The sequence below is a fragment of the Salmo salar genome, chromosome 03 (assembly GCF_965601325.2).
Source record: "Salmo salar chromosome 03, fSalSal1, whole genome shotgun sequence".
Taxonomy (NCBI): Eukaryota; Metazoa; Chordata; class Actinopteri; order Salmoniformes; family Salmonidae; genus Salmo; species Salmo salar.
The window spans coordinates 35,646,798-35,661,373 of NC_138293.1; the positions used below are offsets into that span (position 1 = coordinate 35,646,798).

The window sequence follows — 14,576 nt, forward strand, 5'->3', positions numbered from 1 at the left end:
CTGACCGGGTGAATCCAGGTGAAAGCTATCATCCCTTATTGATGTCACCTGTTATATCCAGTTCAATCAGTGTAGATGAAGGGGAGGAGACAGGTTAAAGAATGATTTTTAAGCCTTGATACAATTGAGACATGGATTGTGTGTGTGCCATTCAGAGGCTGTATGTGCAAGACAAAATATTTAAGTGCCTTTGAACGGGGTATGGTAGTAGGTGCCAGGCGCAATGGTTTGAGTGTGTCTAGAATTGCAACGCTGTTGGGTTTTTCACGCTCAGCCGTTTCCGAGTGTATAAATCATGGTCCACCACCCAAAGGACATCCAGCCAACTGACACAACTGTGGGAAGCATTGGAGTCAAAATAGGCCAGCATCTCTGTGGAATGCTTTCGAACACCCCAATGAATTGAGGCTGTTCTGATGGCAAAAAAGGGGTGCAACTCAATAGTAGGAAGGTGTTCCTAATGTTTTGTACACTCAGTGTATATTTATGCTAAACAAAAATATAAACGCAAAATGTAAAGTGTTGGTCCCATGTTTGAGCTGACATAAAAGATCACAGAAATTGTCCATATGCAGAAAAAGCTATTTCTCTCAAATATTGTGCACAAATTTGTTTACATCCCTGTTGGTGAGCATTTCCCCTTTGTCCAGATAATCCATTCACCTGACAGGTGTGGCATATCAATAAGCTGATTAAACAGCACAATCATTACACAGATGCACCTTGTGATGGGGACAATAAAAGGCCACTCTAAAATGTGAAGTTGTCAGACAACACAATACCACTGATGTCTCAAGTTGAGGGAGAGTGCAATTGGTATGCTGACTACAGGACTGTCCACCAGAGCTGTTGCCAGAGAATTGAATATTCATTTCTCTACCATAAGTCAACTCCAACGTCGTTTTAGAGAATTTGTCAGTACGTCCAACCGGCCTCACAACCGCAGACCACACGTAACCACGCCACCCCACCGACCTCCACAACCAGCTTCTTCACCTGCAGGATCGTCTGAAGGGGTGCTGAGGAGCATTTCTGTTTGTAATAAAGTTCTTTTGAGGGGAAAAACTCATTCTGATTGACTAGGCATGCTTCCCCGGAGGTAAGGCCAATGTCCTCCCAGGCCCATCCATGGCTGCTCCCCTGCCCTGTCATGTGAAATCCATAGATTAGGGCCTAATTAATTTATTTATTTAGACTGATTTCCTTATATGAATTGTGACTCAGTAAAATCTTTGAAGTTGTTGCATGTTGCATTTATATTTTTATTCAGTGTAGTTATGTAATGGTACAATACTTGACCTTGTGAACTCTTGACCCAGAACCCTGTAGGCCATTCTATCCATTTGTGAAAATGGGTGCTTCAAGCCCATGTCACCTGTGCAGTCTATTGGCCACACCTTTCATTGTGGTCCTTTGTAGCTCAGTTGGTAGAGCATAGCGTTTGCAACACCAGGGTAGTGGGTCGGATTCCCAGGACCATCCATATGTGAAATGTATAGTTGGTAGAGCATGGCGTCTGCTAAATGGCAGTGCACAAAACATTAAGAACAGTGAACAACTTCCTAATATTGTGTTGCACCCCACCTTTTGCCCTCAAAACAGCCTCCATTCCTCAGGGCATGGACCCTACAAGGAGTTGAAAGCATTCCACAGGGATGCTGGCCCATGTTGACTCCAATGTTTCCGACAGTTGTGTTAAGTTGGCTGGATGTCCCGTTCAAAGGCACTTAAATATTTTGTGTTGCCCATTCACCCTCTGTCTCAATTGTCTAAAGGCTTAAACATCCTTCTTTAACATGTCTCCTACCCTTCAACTTCTACACTGATTGAAGTGGATTTAACAAGTGACATCAGTAAGGGATCGTAGCTTTCACCTGGTCAGTCTACGTTATGAAAAGAGCAGGTGTTCCTAATGCTTTGTATATATACAGTTGAAGTCGGAAGTTTACATACACCTTAGATAAATACATTTAAACTCTGTTTTTCTCAATTCCTGACATTTAATCCTAGTAAAAATTCCCTGTCTTAGGTCAGTTAGGATCACCACTTTATTGTAGGAATGTGAAATGTCAGAAAATTTGTAGAGAGAATAATTTCAGCTTTTATTTCTTTCATCACATTCTCAGTGGGTCAGAGGTTTACATACACTCAATTAGTATTCGGTAGCATTGCCTTTAAATTGTTTAACTTGGGTCAAACGTTTAGGGTAGCCTTCCACAAGCTTCCCACAATAAGTTGCGTGAATTTTGGCCCATTCCTCCTGACAGAGCTGGTGTAACTGAGTTAGGTTTGTAGGCCTCCTTGCTCGCACACGCTTTTTCAGTTCTTCCCACAAATTTTCCATGGGATTGAGGTCAGGGCTTTGTGATGGCCACTCCAATACCTTGACTTTGTTGTCCTTAAGCCATTTTGCCACAACTTTGGAAGTATGCTTGGGGTCATTGTCCATTTGGAAGACCCATTTGCGACCAAGCTTTAACTTCCTGACTGATGTCTTGAGATGTTGCTTCAATATATCCACATAATTTTCCATCCTCATAATGCCAAGTGCACCAGTCCCTCCTGCAGCAACGCACCCCACAACATGATGCTGCCACCCCCGTGCTTCACGGTTGGGATGGTGTTCTACAGCTTGCAAGCCTCCCCCCTTTTCCTCCAAACATAACGATGGTCATTATGGTCAAACAGTTCTATTTTTGTTTCATCAGACCAGAGGACATTTCTCCAAAATGTACGATCTTTGTCCTCATGTGCAGAAGCAAACCATTGTCTGGCTTTTTTTATGGCGGTTTTGGAGCAGTGGCTTTTTCCTTGCTGAGCAGCCTTTCAGGTTATGATGATATAGGACTCGTTTTACTGTGGATATAGATATTTTGTACCTGTTTCCTCCAGCATCTTCACAAGGTCCTTTGCTGTTGTTTTGGGATTGTTTTTCACTTTTCGCATCAAAGTACATTCATCTCTAGGAGACAGAACACGTCTCCTTCATGAGAAGTATGACGGCTGCGTGGTCCCATGGTGTTTATACTTGCATACTATTGTTTGTACAGATGAACGTGGTACCTTCAGGCGTTTGGAAATTGCTCCCAAGGATGAACCAGACTTCTGGAGGTCTACAAAAAAAATTCTGATTTCTTTTGATTTTTCCATGATGTCAAGCAAAGAGGCACTGAGTTTGAAGGTAGGCCTTGAAATACATCCACAGGTACACCTCCAGTTGACTCAAATGATGTCAGTTAGCCTATCAGAAGCTTCTAAAGCCATTACATAATTTTCTGGAATTTTCCAAGCTGTTTAAAGGCACAGTCAACTTAGTGTATGTAAACTTCTGACCCACTGGAATTGTGATACAGTGAATTATAAGTGAAATAATCTGTCTGTAAACAATTGTTGGAAAAATTACTTGTGTCATGCACAAAGTAGATGTCCTAACCGACTTGTCAAAACTATAGTTTGTTAACAAGAAATTTGTGGAGTGGTTGAAAAACGAGTTTTAATGACTCCAACCTAAGTGTATGTAAACTTTAGATTTCAACTGTACATACTACCGTTCAAAGGTTTGGGGTCACTCAAAAATGTCCTTGTTTCTGAAAGAAAAGCACATTTTTGTCCTTTAAAATAACATTAAATTGATCAGAAATACTGTGTAGGCAATGTTAATGTTGTAAATAACTATTGTAGCTGGAAACGTCTGATTTTTTATGGAATATCTACAGTGATGAGGCGACTCCGGGATGCTGGCGTTCTAGGCAGAGTTCCTCTGTCCAGTGTCTGTGTTCTTTTTCCCATCTTAATCTTTTCTTTTTATTGGCCAGTCTGAGATATGACTTTTTCTTTGCAACTCTACCTAGAAGGCCAGCATCCCGCAGTCGCCTCTTAAGTGTTGACTTTGAGACTGGTGTTTTGCGTTTACTATTTAATGAAACTGCCAGTTGAGGACTTGTGAGGTGTCTCTTTCTCAAACTAGACACTCTAATGTACTTGTCCTCTTGCTCAGTTGTGCACTGGGGCCTCCCACTCCTCTTTCTATTCTGGTCAGAGACAGTTTGCTCTGTTCTGTGGAGGGAGTAGTACATTGCGGTGTATGAGATCATCAGTTTCTTGGCAATTTCTCGCATGGAATAGCCTTCATTTCTCAGAACAAGAATAGACTGACGAGTTTCAGAAGAAAGTTATTTGTTCCTGGTCATTTTGAACCTGTAATCGAACCCACAAATGCTGATGCTCCAGATACTCAACTAGTCTAAGGAAGGACAGTTTTATTAGTTCTTTAATGAGAACAACAGTTTTCAGCTGCGCTAACATAATTGCAAAAGGGTTTTCTAATGATCAATTAGCCTTTTAAAATGATAAACTTGGATTAGCTAACACAATGTGCCATTGGAACACAGGAGTGATGGTTGCTGATAATGGGCCTCTGTGTGCCTATGTCGATATTCCATTAAAAATCAGCTACAATAGTCATTTACAACATTAACAATGTCTACACTGTAGTTCTGATCAATTTGATGTTATTTTAATGGACAAAAAAACAAGGACATTTCTAAGTGACACCAAACTTTTGAACAGAGTGTGTGCGTGTATACACACACACACACACACACACACACACAGTGCCTTCAGAAAGTATTCAGACCCCTTGACTTTTTCCGAATAAAAAAAAAACAAGACTCTTCCTAGAGCTGGCCGCCCAGCCAAACTGAGCAATCGGGGGAGAAATTGAGAGTGAGCAGGTTTTCATCAAGGATCTCTCTGTACATTGCTTCGTTCATTTTTCCTCGATCCTGACTAGTCTCCCAGTCCTTGCCGCTGAAAAAGATCCCCACAGCATGATGCTGCCACCAAGAACGTGCAAAGCTGTCATCAAGGCAAATGGTGGCTACTTTGAAGAATCTCAAATATAAAATAGATTTTGATTTGTTTAGCACTTTTTTGGTTACAACATGATTATCACACACACACACACACACACACACACACACACACACACACACACACACACACACACACACACACACACACACACACACACACACACACACAGTGGCCAGAGTATTAGGTACACCCATCTAGTACCAAGTCGAACCCCCATTTGCCTCCAGAACAGCCTGAATTCTTCAGAGCATGGAAACGTTGCTCATTTGGTATTAAGGGACCTAACGTTTGCCAGGAAAACATTGCCCACACACCGCCACCAGGACTCATGCTGCTTACGCCAAATCCTGACTCTGCCATCAGCATGACGCAACTGGAACCAGGATTCGTCGGACCAGGCGATGTTTTTCCTCTCCTCAATTGTCCAGTGTTGGTGATTGCGTGCCCACTGGAGACCCTTCTTTTTGTTTTTAGCTGATAGGAGTGGAAAACGGTGTGGTTGTCTGCTGCAATAGCTCATCTGTGACAAGGACTGACGATTTGTGCGTTCCGAGATGCCGTTCTGTACACCACTGTTGTACTGCACTGTTATTTGCCTGTTTGTGGCCTGACTGCTAGCTTGCACAATTCTTGCCATTCTCCTTCGACCTCTCATCAACGAGCTGTTTTCGCCAACAGGACTGCCGCTCACTGGATGTTTTTTGCTTGTAGCACCATTCTCGGTAAACACTAGACACTGTCGTGCGTGAGATACTGGAACCGGCGCGCCTGGCACCTATGGTCATGCCATGATCAAAGTCGCTTTGGTCACTCTTTTTGCCCATTCTAATGTTCAATCGAACAGTAACTGAATGCCTCAATGCCTGTCTGCCTCATTTATATAGCAAGCCACGGCCACGTGACTCACTGTCTGTAAGAGCATACTATTTTCGTGAACAGGGTGGTTTACCTGATATACTGGGCAGTGTATATCATATGCCTCGGCTGCTTCATAATCATAGTCCTACAAAGAGTGCAACTACATCAGGCTAAAACAGAGGAAATGCATTTAGGAAGAAATTGGAGGAATGCATTCAATGAAATAGGTAATAAAACCCCTCGTTTTGCATTTTGAGAACATTTGCATGTTGCATTTTCGACAAAACAAATTGCCCCACCTTGCGCTTTGTCAAATTACCCCTTGAGCTTGCCTATTGCTGGGTTCATGTGCTAGTCGGAACTAGACAACGCAGAAACGTCAGACTTTATATTTTTGTAGTTATACACGTGCCGTGTACAACAAATCGGCAAGTCGGATATTTCCGAGTTTCCAAGTTCCTACTAGTGTTTGAACGCGGCAAAACCCTCGCTTTCCAAACCAAACATCTTCGTCGTCACAACGCAAAGATTTTTACAACTAAACCAAGATACACATATGCCTTGTCGTTTCCAATGGAAACAAATGAGTCATAGTGTGCAGAACAAGCCAGGAGGTGGGCAGAGCCAAGCACGAGCTAGCGAGATCCTATTGGCGTGTTCTAGCTTTATCTGCATATTTCCATTAGGGAACGCCTACTCTGAAGTGTTCGTGTGCAGTAACTTAATTCGCCTTTGCACTCCTTCTAAACAGCGATGTTTTCCAATGGCAAAGTCTACAAAACTTAGTCCACTCTTGATAACAGATTATAATTTTGGGAACAGAAAACTGTATTGAGATCAAAGGTTTCATGATGATAAAATGTGCAGAATGTCGGCCAAAAGCCATCTCGTTCCATGTTCTCCCACCGCACGCCAATGGGCTTCCTGAGAGAAAACACCAAGCGGATGCTTCACATTTATACATCCAGTGAAATATCTGTCTCATTGTTTATCTGTGGTAAACCTCCGTCTGCTTGGTATATTGACAATAATGGCGACGCGTTTATACTGAGTTTACTTCTGCGAGCCATTTGACAAAATAAATACATTTGAGACATAAATCGAATACATAGGATAAACGTACCTACGAATGAAATATTTATGCAACAAAAAGGACGAATGTACGCTAGTGGTCTAACGTTAAGTTGTGGAGGTGGCATTCTTGCAGAGGCACAAGCTAGCTAACTAAATAGCTAGCTAGCTAATAACGGTATACCATTTCGTGACGATGTGGCTACTTTACACGCTCTTGGGGTGACAATGTATTGTGCTCTTGGGACGAAAAGCACATGAAAGGGGATACTGAGACATACCCGTTATTTCCATAACACTGCAGACGAACAGCTTGTGGAGGGGAAAGTGCGTGCCATTCAACAGCTTACTTTGGTAGCTAATGTTTGGCAGTTGCTAGTTGGCAAAGCTAGCTTGCTAACAGTTAACGTTAGTGAGTTAGCTTGGCTTTGATTTCAAGTACAACGCGTTGTTTTATCAAGCAAGCTAACTAAACGTTTGATACATTTCACTAGCAATGTATATTTGCCTTTGCAACTAACTGTTAGCTTGTGTCTGCTATATTGTTTTGGAACTTTACCGCAAGCAGGCTAGCCTAGTTAACGTAACGTGCAAGCTAACAAGATATTGCTAAATTGTGTTTTTCTGGACAACAGAACAGTTTTGCTTCTCAAAATTATCCTGCTAAACACAGGTAGTTAGCTACTTAGCATATCCTGCTAGTTGGCTATATATTTTTTGTGTTACGTTATTTGCGAGACCTTTTCGTAAATGACTACTGGCAGGAATAACCGTGTGATAATGGAAGGAGTTGGTGCGAGAGTGATCCGTGGACCCGATTGGAAATGGGGAAAACAGGATGGTGGAGAGGGACATGTCGGCACCGTCAGGAGTTTCGAAAGTCCGGAAGAAGTGGTTGTTGTCTGGGATAACGGGACTGCGGCCAACTACCGGTGCTCTGGTGCATACGACGTGAGGATATTTGACAGTGCTCCCACAGGTAATGTTGCCCTGCTGGTTCTGTGATCGCTAAACATATAGTATGTCCTGTTTTTGTTAATAATTTGTTTCAATTAGCCTATGCATTTGGGTGTTGATGTGTACACGGTTGTTTGGCATACCGCCACGTTACAAGTTATTGCAATGCATCAAGCGTGCTACATGGAGCACGTTGAGTTTGATTGACATCTAGAGAGTTAGACGTGAGGATGACTACTTAAGATATCTTCATCAAAGCAAGCTTTGTGAATAACGTCTCCCTCTGAGTGTTTAGACCTAGTGTACTGTATGTTTACTTTTATTTGTGTTGATGAACGATGGTACAGCATGAAGATGGCAATTCAAAGGCCCCAGAGCTGCGGGCAGAGGCATCATTGCTTCACACTTGACACCTCCAACATTTACATTTGAGTCATTTAGCAGACACACAGGCTGTAGTGACGCCGCAACACTGCGACGCAGCGCCTTAGACCCCTGGGCCACTCGCTAGGCAACCTGCTGCCCAGCAAAAATGTGAATAACTGCCTTGTTACTACTCCCTCTCAGGTATCAAGCATGACGGTACCATGTGTGACACCTGCCGTCAGCAACCTATCATCGGTATCCGCTGGAAGTGTGCGGAGTGCACCAACTATGACCTCTGTACCACCTGTTACCACGGAGACAAGCACCACCTGCGCCACCGCTTCTACAGGATCACCACCCCAGGCAGCGAGAGGTGAGTACTGTCAGCTGCCCTGTGAAGCTAATGATTACGTTCCGGGTCAACTTCAATGCAGTCATGTTACTCAGTGTGAGATCTGATTATCTATGCAGTGTGACCACAATAAAGACAACGTGGAACCAATGTGTAGGGATGCTTTGTCAACTCAGCCCCACAAACTCTATGGTTTTAGTGATGATTTAAATGATAACAATTCTAATCTACATCCTTTGGTTGATTATATTGAGGGACCCACCAATTTTACTCTCTGTTTTGCGGCTTTCTGTTTCTCCCTGGCGGTCTCTCTCTCTGACATTTGAGAAGTGGTGCCTGAGCCCAGCCTTGTAGGCAGACTCAACATGTGGCCACCGATCATGGCTCTCTGTTGCCAGGCGACTGCTCAGACTCTATTTCAGAAGCAGCGATGTTGTTGGGGCCTCAGCCAATCCCATGTTACTGGCCATGTCTGTCTTTATCTGCTTCCATAGAAGATTTACAAATGAAAGACAAAGCATAATTGCATAAAATGCCAAATCGTAACAACAAACCTGTCTTGAGAATGTTATGGTCAAGGGGCCAGGGTTCCAGTCAAGAAGCACGGTTTCGACTGCTCCGACAGTTCTGCTCTGATGGCTACATAGAGAAGTCTGATTTGAAAATGACTAATTAGACACTTTAGTCATCACCTTTGTGAGCAAAACATCAATGGAATTATTCAAATAGTTGTTGCTGAGGCCAAATTTTTTCCCATCACTCACAGCCGGAGATATTAACATTTTATATTTATATTCATCCAATGTCTGCCTTGTTTTTGGATGACGTTACGAAGTCGTGCTAGTACGCATGTGATGTTGGTCGGTATAAACCGGATGCAACCTGTATGAATCGTCGTATGCGAAGATGAGTAGATTACCTTAAACATCGGTCTGACATCTTGGACTCAGTCTCCAGTTCATATTGTACCTCAATGGTTATGATAGGGCAGAAATGTAAAAGTCTGAAATCATTTTTTTATTTGACATTTATTTAACTAGGCAAGTCAGTTAAGAACAAATTCTTATTTACTATGTCGGCCTAGGAACAGTGGGATAATTGTCTTGTTCAGGGGCAGAACGACAGACTTTTAACTCGTCAGCTCGGGGATTCGATCTAGCAACCTTTCGGTTACTGGCCCGCTAGGCTACCTGCCACCCCCAATAACAAAAGGAGCTGAAAAGTTAGTTCATGAAAACAACAGTTAGTGTATTTCTGTGGTTTTCAAAATGAACTGACTGAAACATAATGTGCAGAGAATGCAACCAGGACATGTTATTGCATTATTACATACAGTGAAGATATTTTCTTGCTTTAGCAGTCCCTCCAACTGCTTCAGGCCCTTTATTAGATCCAAAGGGACAAACCAAATGCATGGCGAGACCGCTGGCACCCTTTCAACGACGTGTGACTTCAGTTCCCCTGAGACTGTTAATTGTCCCCATCCCCCCCCACAGACACTGCTCTAAACTGAAGGCATGATGGACTTTTTTGTTATGCCACATTAAATTCTTTCACTGACTGTCTGCAGTCTGTGGCTATTTATGAGTCTGTGGGTTCTCTCTTGACCAATTACCATTTAAAGTGGAACTGACAGCATTTTGTCAACATGAACATTTATAAAAATCTGTTCATATACACCCCAAGGAAGAAAGGCACTTAACGTTTAAAAAAAATGTTTAAAAACTTTTTCTGACAAGCGAGCCCTTAGATAAGGTCATTTTCATAAATTCATAGAAAGTTTGGGAATAACATGGTACGGCATTTGTAAAAATTCTATAGCAATATAGAGTGGGAAAGCGGCCGTGCGATTGGACAATTAAGACACTGCAGCAAATAATACCTAATAAAAAGGTTTGTCTTGTTCAGGACCGGAGCCTACGCGCCATAGCCAACCAGGGCTACAGTAGGCCTATATGCAAATAAGCCATTTGCCACACGGGCTATCATTCACTTTGAACTGGACTCTGTCTTTACAGGCAGTAGCAATAGTGCGACTTTACATCATCAAATCAAATTTTGTTGGTCACATACATGTGTTTAGCATACAGTGGATTTAAAAAGTCTACACACCCCTGTTAAAATGCCAGGTTTTTGTGATGTAAAATAATGAGACAAAGATAAATCATGTCAGAACTTTTTCCACCTTTAATGTGACCTATAACGTGAACAATTCAATTGAAAAACAAACTGAAATTTTTGAAGGGTGAAAATGAAAAATAATAAACTCACAATAACCTGGTTGCATAACTGTGCACACCCTTAAACTAATACTTTGTTGAAGCACCTTTCGATTTTATTACAGCACTCAGTCTTTTTGGGTAGGAGTCTATTAGCATGGCACATCTTGATGTGGCAATATTTGCCCACTCTTCTTTGCAAAAGTGCTCCAAATCTGTCAGATTGTGAGGACATCTCCTGTGCACAGCCCTCTTCAGATCACCCCAGAGATGTTCAATTGGATTCAGGTCTGGGCTCTGGCTGGGCCATTCCAAAACGTTAATCTTCTTCTGGTGAAGCCATGCTTTCGTGGATTTGGATGTGTGCTTTGGGTCGTTGTCGTGCTGAAAGGTGAACTTCCTCTTCATCTTCAGCTTTCTAACGGACGCCTGAAGGTTTTGTGCCAAAATTGCCTGGTATTTGGATCTGTTCATAATTCCCTCCACCCTGACTAAGGCCCCGGTTCCAGCTGAAGAAAAACAGCCCCAAAGCATCATGCTGCCACCACCATGCTTCACTGTGGGTATGGTGTTCTTTGGGTGATGTGCAGGGTTGTTTTTGCGCCAAACATACCTTTTGGAATTATGGCCAAAAAGTTCAACCTTGGTTTCATCAGACCATAACACATTTTCCCACGTGCTTTTGGGGGACTTGATGTTTGTTTTTACAAACTTCAGCCGGGCTTGGATGTTTTTCATTGTAAGAAAAGGCTTCCGTCTTGCCACCCTACCCCATAGCCCATTCATATGAAGAATACGGGAGATTGTTGTCACATGTAGCACACAGCCCGTACTTGCCAGAAATTCCGGCAGTTCCTTTAATGTTGCTGTAGGCCTCTTGGAAGCCTCCCTGACCAGTTTTCTTCTCGTCTTTTCATAAATTTTGGAGGGACGTCCAGTTCTTGGTAATGTCTCTGTGGTGCCATATTTTCTCCACTTGATGATGACTCTCTTCACTGTGTTCCATGGTATATGTAATGCTTTGGAAATTCTTTTGTACCCTTCTCCTGACGGATATCTTTCAACAATGAGATCCCTCTGATGCTTTGGAAGCTCTCTGCAGACCATGGCTTTTGCTCTGAGATGCAACTAAGAAAATGTCAGGAAAATCCTACTAGAACAGCTGAACTTTATTTGCGATTAATCAGAGTCACTTTAAATGATGGCAGGTGTGTAATGACTTCTATTTAACATGAGTTTGAATGTGATTGGTTAATTCTGAACACAGCCACATCCCCAGTTATAAGAGGGTGTGCATACTTATGCAACCAGGTTATTGTAAGGTTTTTATTTTCATTTTTCCCCCTTGAAGATTTCAGTTTGTTTTTCAATTGAATTGTTCACATTATAGGTCACATTAACAGTAGAAAAAGTTCTGACATTATTTATCTTTGTCTCATTCTTTTACATCACAAAAACCTGGCATTTTAACAGGGGTGTGTAGACTTTTTATATCCACTGTATGTTATTGCGGGTGTAGTGAAATGCTTGTGTTTCTAGCTCCAACAGTGCAGTAAGATCTAATAAGTAATATCTAACAATTTCACAACAATACACACATCATCAAATCAAATTTATTTATATAGCCCTTCGTACATCAGCTGATATCTCAAAGTGCTGTACAGAAACCCAGCCTAAAACCCCAAACAGCAAGCAATGCATGTGAAAGAAGCACGGTGGCTAGGAAAAACTCCCTAGGAAAAACTCCCTAGAAAGTCCAAAAACCTAGGAAGAAACCTAGAGCGGAACCAGGCTATGAGGGGTGGCCAGTCCTCTTCTGGCTGTGCCGGGTGGATATTATAACAGAACATGGTCAAGATGTTAAAATGTTCATAAATGACCAGCATGGTCAAATAATAATAATCATAGTAGTTGTCGAGGGTGCAACAAGCACGTCCGGTGAACAGGTCAGGGTTCCATAGCCGCAGGCAGAACAGTTGAAACTGGAGCAGCAGCACGGCCAGGTGGACTGGGGACTGCAAGGAGTCATCATGCCAGGTAGTCCTGGTGCATGGTCCTAGGGCTCAGGTCCTCCGAGAGAAAGAAAGAAAGAGAGAAAGAGAGAATTAGAGAGAGCATATTTAAATTCACACAGGACACCGGATAAGACGAGAAATACTCCAGATGTAACAGACTGACCCTAGCCCCCCGACACATAAACTACTGCAGCATAAATACTGGAGGCTGAGACAGGAGGGATCAGAAGACACTGTGGCACCATCCGATGATACCCCGGACAGGGCCAAACAGGCAGGATATAACCCCACCCACTTTGCCAAAGCACAGCCCCCACACCACTAGAGGGATGTCTCCAACCACCAACTTACCGTCCTAAGACAAGGCCGAGTATAGCCCACAAAGATCTCCGCCACGGCACAACCCAAGGGGGGGGCGCCAACCCAGACAGGAAGACCACGTCAGTGACTCAACCCACTCAAGTGATGCACCCCTCCCATGGACGGCATGGAAGAACATCAGTAAGCCAGTGACTCAGCCCCTGTAATAGGGTTAGAGGCAGAGAATCCCGGTGGAGAGAGGGGAACCGGCAAGCCAGAGACAGCAAGGGCGGTTCGTTGCTCCAGCCTTTCCGTTCACCCTAACACTCCTGGGCCAGACTATACTTAATCATAGGACCTACTGAAGAGATAAGTCTTCAGTAAAGACTTAAAGGTTGAGACTGAGTCTGCGTCTCTCACATGGGTAGGCAGACCATTCCATAAAAATGGAGCTCTATAGGAGAAAGCCCTACCTCCAGCCGTTTGCTTAGAAATTCCAGGGACAATTAGGAGGCCTGCGTCTTGTGACCGTAGCGTATGTGTAGGTATGTACGGCAGGACCAAATCGGAAAGATAGGTAGGAGCAAGCCCATGTAATGCTTTGTAAGTTAGCAGTAAAACCTTGAAATCAGCCCTTGCCTTAACAGGAAGCCAGTGTAGGGAGGCTAGCACTGGAGTAATATGATCAAATATTTTGGTTCTAGTCAGGATTCTAGCAGCCGTATTTAGCACTAACTGAAGTTTGTTTAGTGCTTTATCCGGGTAGCCGGAAAGTAGCATTGCAGTAGTCCAGCCTAGAAGTAACAAAAGCATGGATTAATTTTTCTGCATCATTTTTGGACAGAAAGTTTCTGATTTTTGCAATGTTACGTAGATGGAAAAAAGCTGTCCTTGAAACAGTCTTGATATGTTCTTCAAAAGAGAGATCACACATCTAAAGGAATGGAATTAAGAATATATAAATATTTGGACAAACAATGTCAGTGGCATAGACTAAGATACATTAGTGACAAGTTTTCCATATTTAAAGTGGCCAGTGTATATAGGCAGCAGCCTCGATGCTAGTGATGGCTATTTAACAGCCTTGAGGTAGAAGCTGTTTTTCAGTCTCTCTGTCCCGGCTTTGATGCACCTGTACTGACTTTGCCTTCTGGATGATGGCTGAGTGAACAGGCAGTAGCTCGGGTGGTTGTTGTCCTTAATGATCTTTTTGGCTTTCCTGTGACATCGGGTGCTGTAGGGCAGGGCAGGTAGTTTTCCTCCGGTAATGCATTGTGCAGACCGCACCACCCTCTGGAGAGCCCTGCGTTTGCTGGCGGTGCAGTTGCTGTCCCAGGCGGTGATACAGCCTGACAGGATGCTCTCAATTGTGCATCTGTAAAAGTTTGAGGGTTTTCTGTGCCAAGCCAAATTGAACCGCTGTTGCACTGCCTTCACCACACTGTCTATGTGGGTGGACCATTTCAGTTGGTCAGTGATGTGTACACCGATGAACTTGAAGCTTTCCACCTTTTCCACTGCAGTCCCGTTGATGTGGATAAGGGGTGCTCCCTCTGCTGTTTC

General features: G+C 43.2%; 1 protein-coding gene across 5 annotated transcripts in view; it reads left to right on the top strand.

Annotated features, from left to right (window-relative positions):
• The first annotated feature begins 6,714 nt into the window (after positions 1-6,714).
• Positions 6,715-14,576, top strand: part of mib1 (MIB E3 ubiquitin protein ligase 1) — a 103,223-nt gene continuing 95,361 nt past the window's right edge. For 4 of the 5 annotated variants that reach the window (XM_014191774.3, XM_014191775.3, XM_014191778.3 and 1 more), the window contains exons 1-2: positions 6,715-7,783; positions 8,329-8,500. In XM_014191774.3, coding sequence (XP_014047249.1) covers positions 7,555-7,783; positions 8,329-8,500 — 401 coding nt within the window. In that variant the 5' untranslated portion in view covers positions 6,715-7,554. The remainder of the gene's footprint in view (positions 7,784-8,328; positions 8,501-14,576) is intronic. The other variant, XM_082973460.1, reaches the window with a different exon arrangement.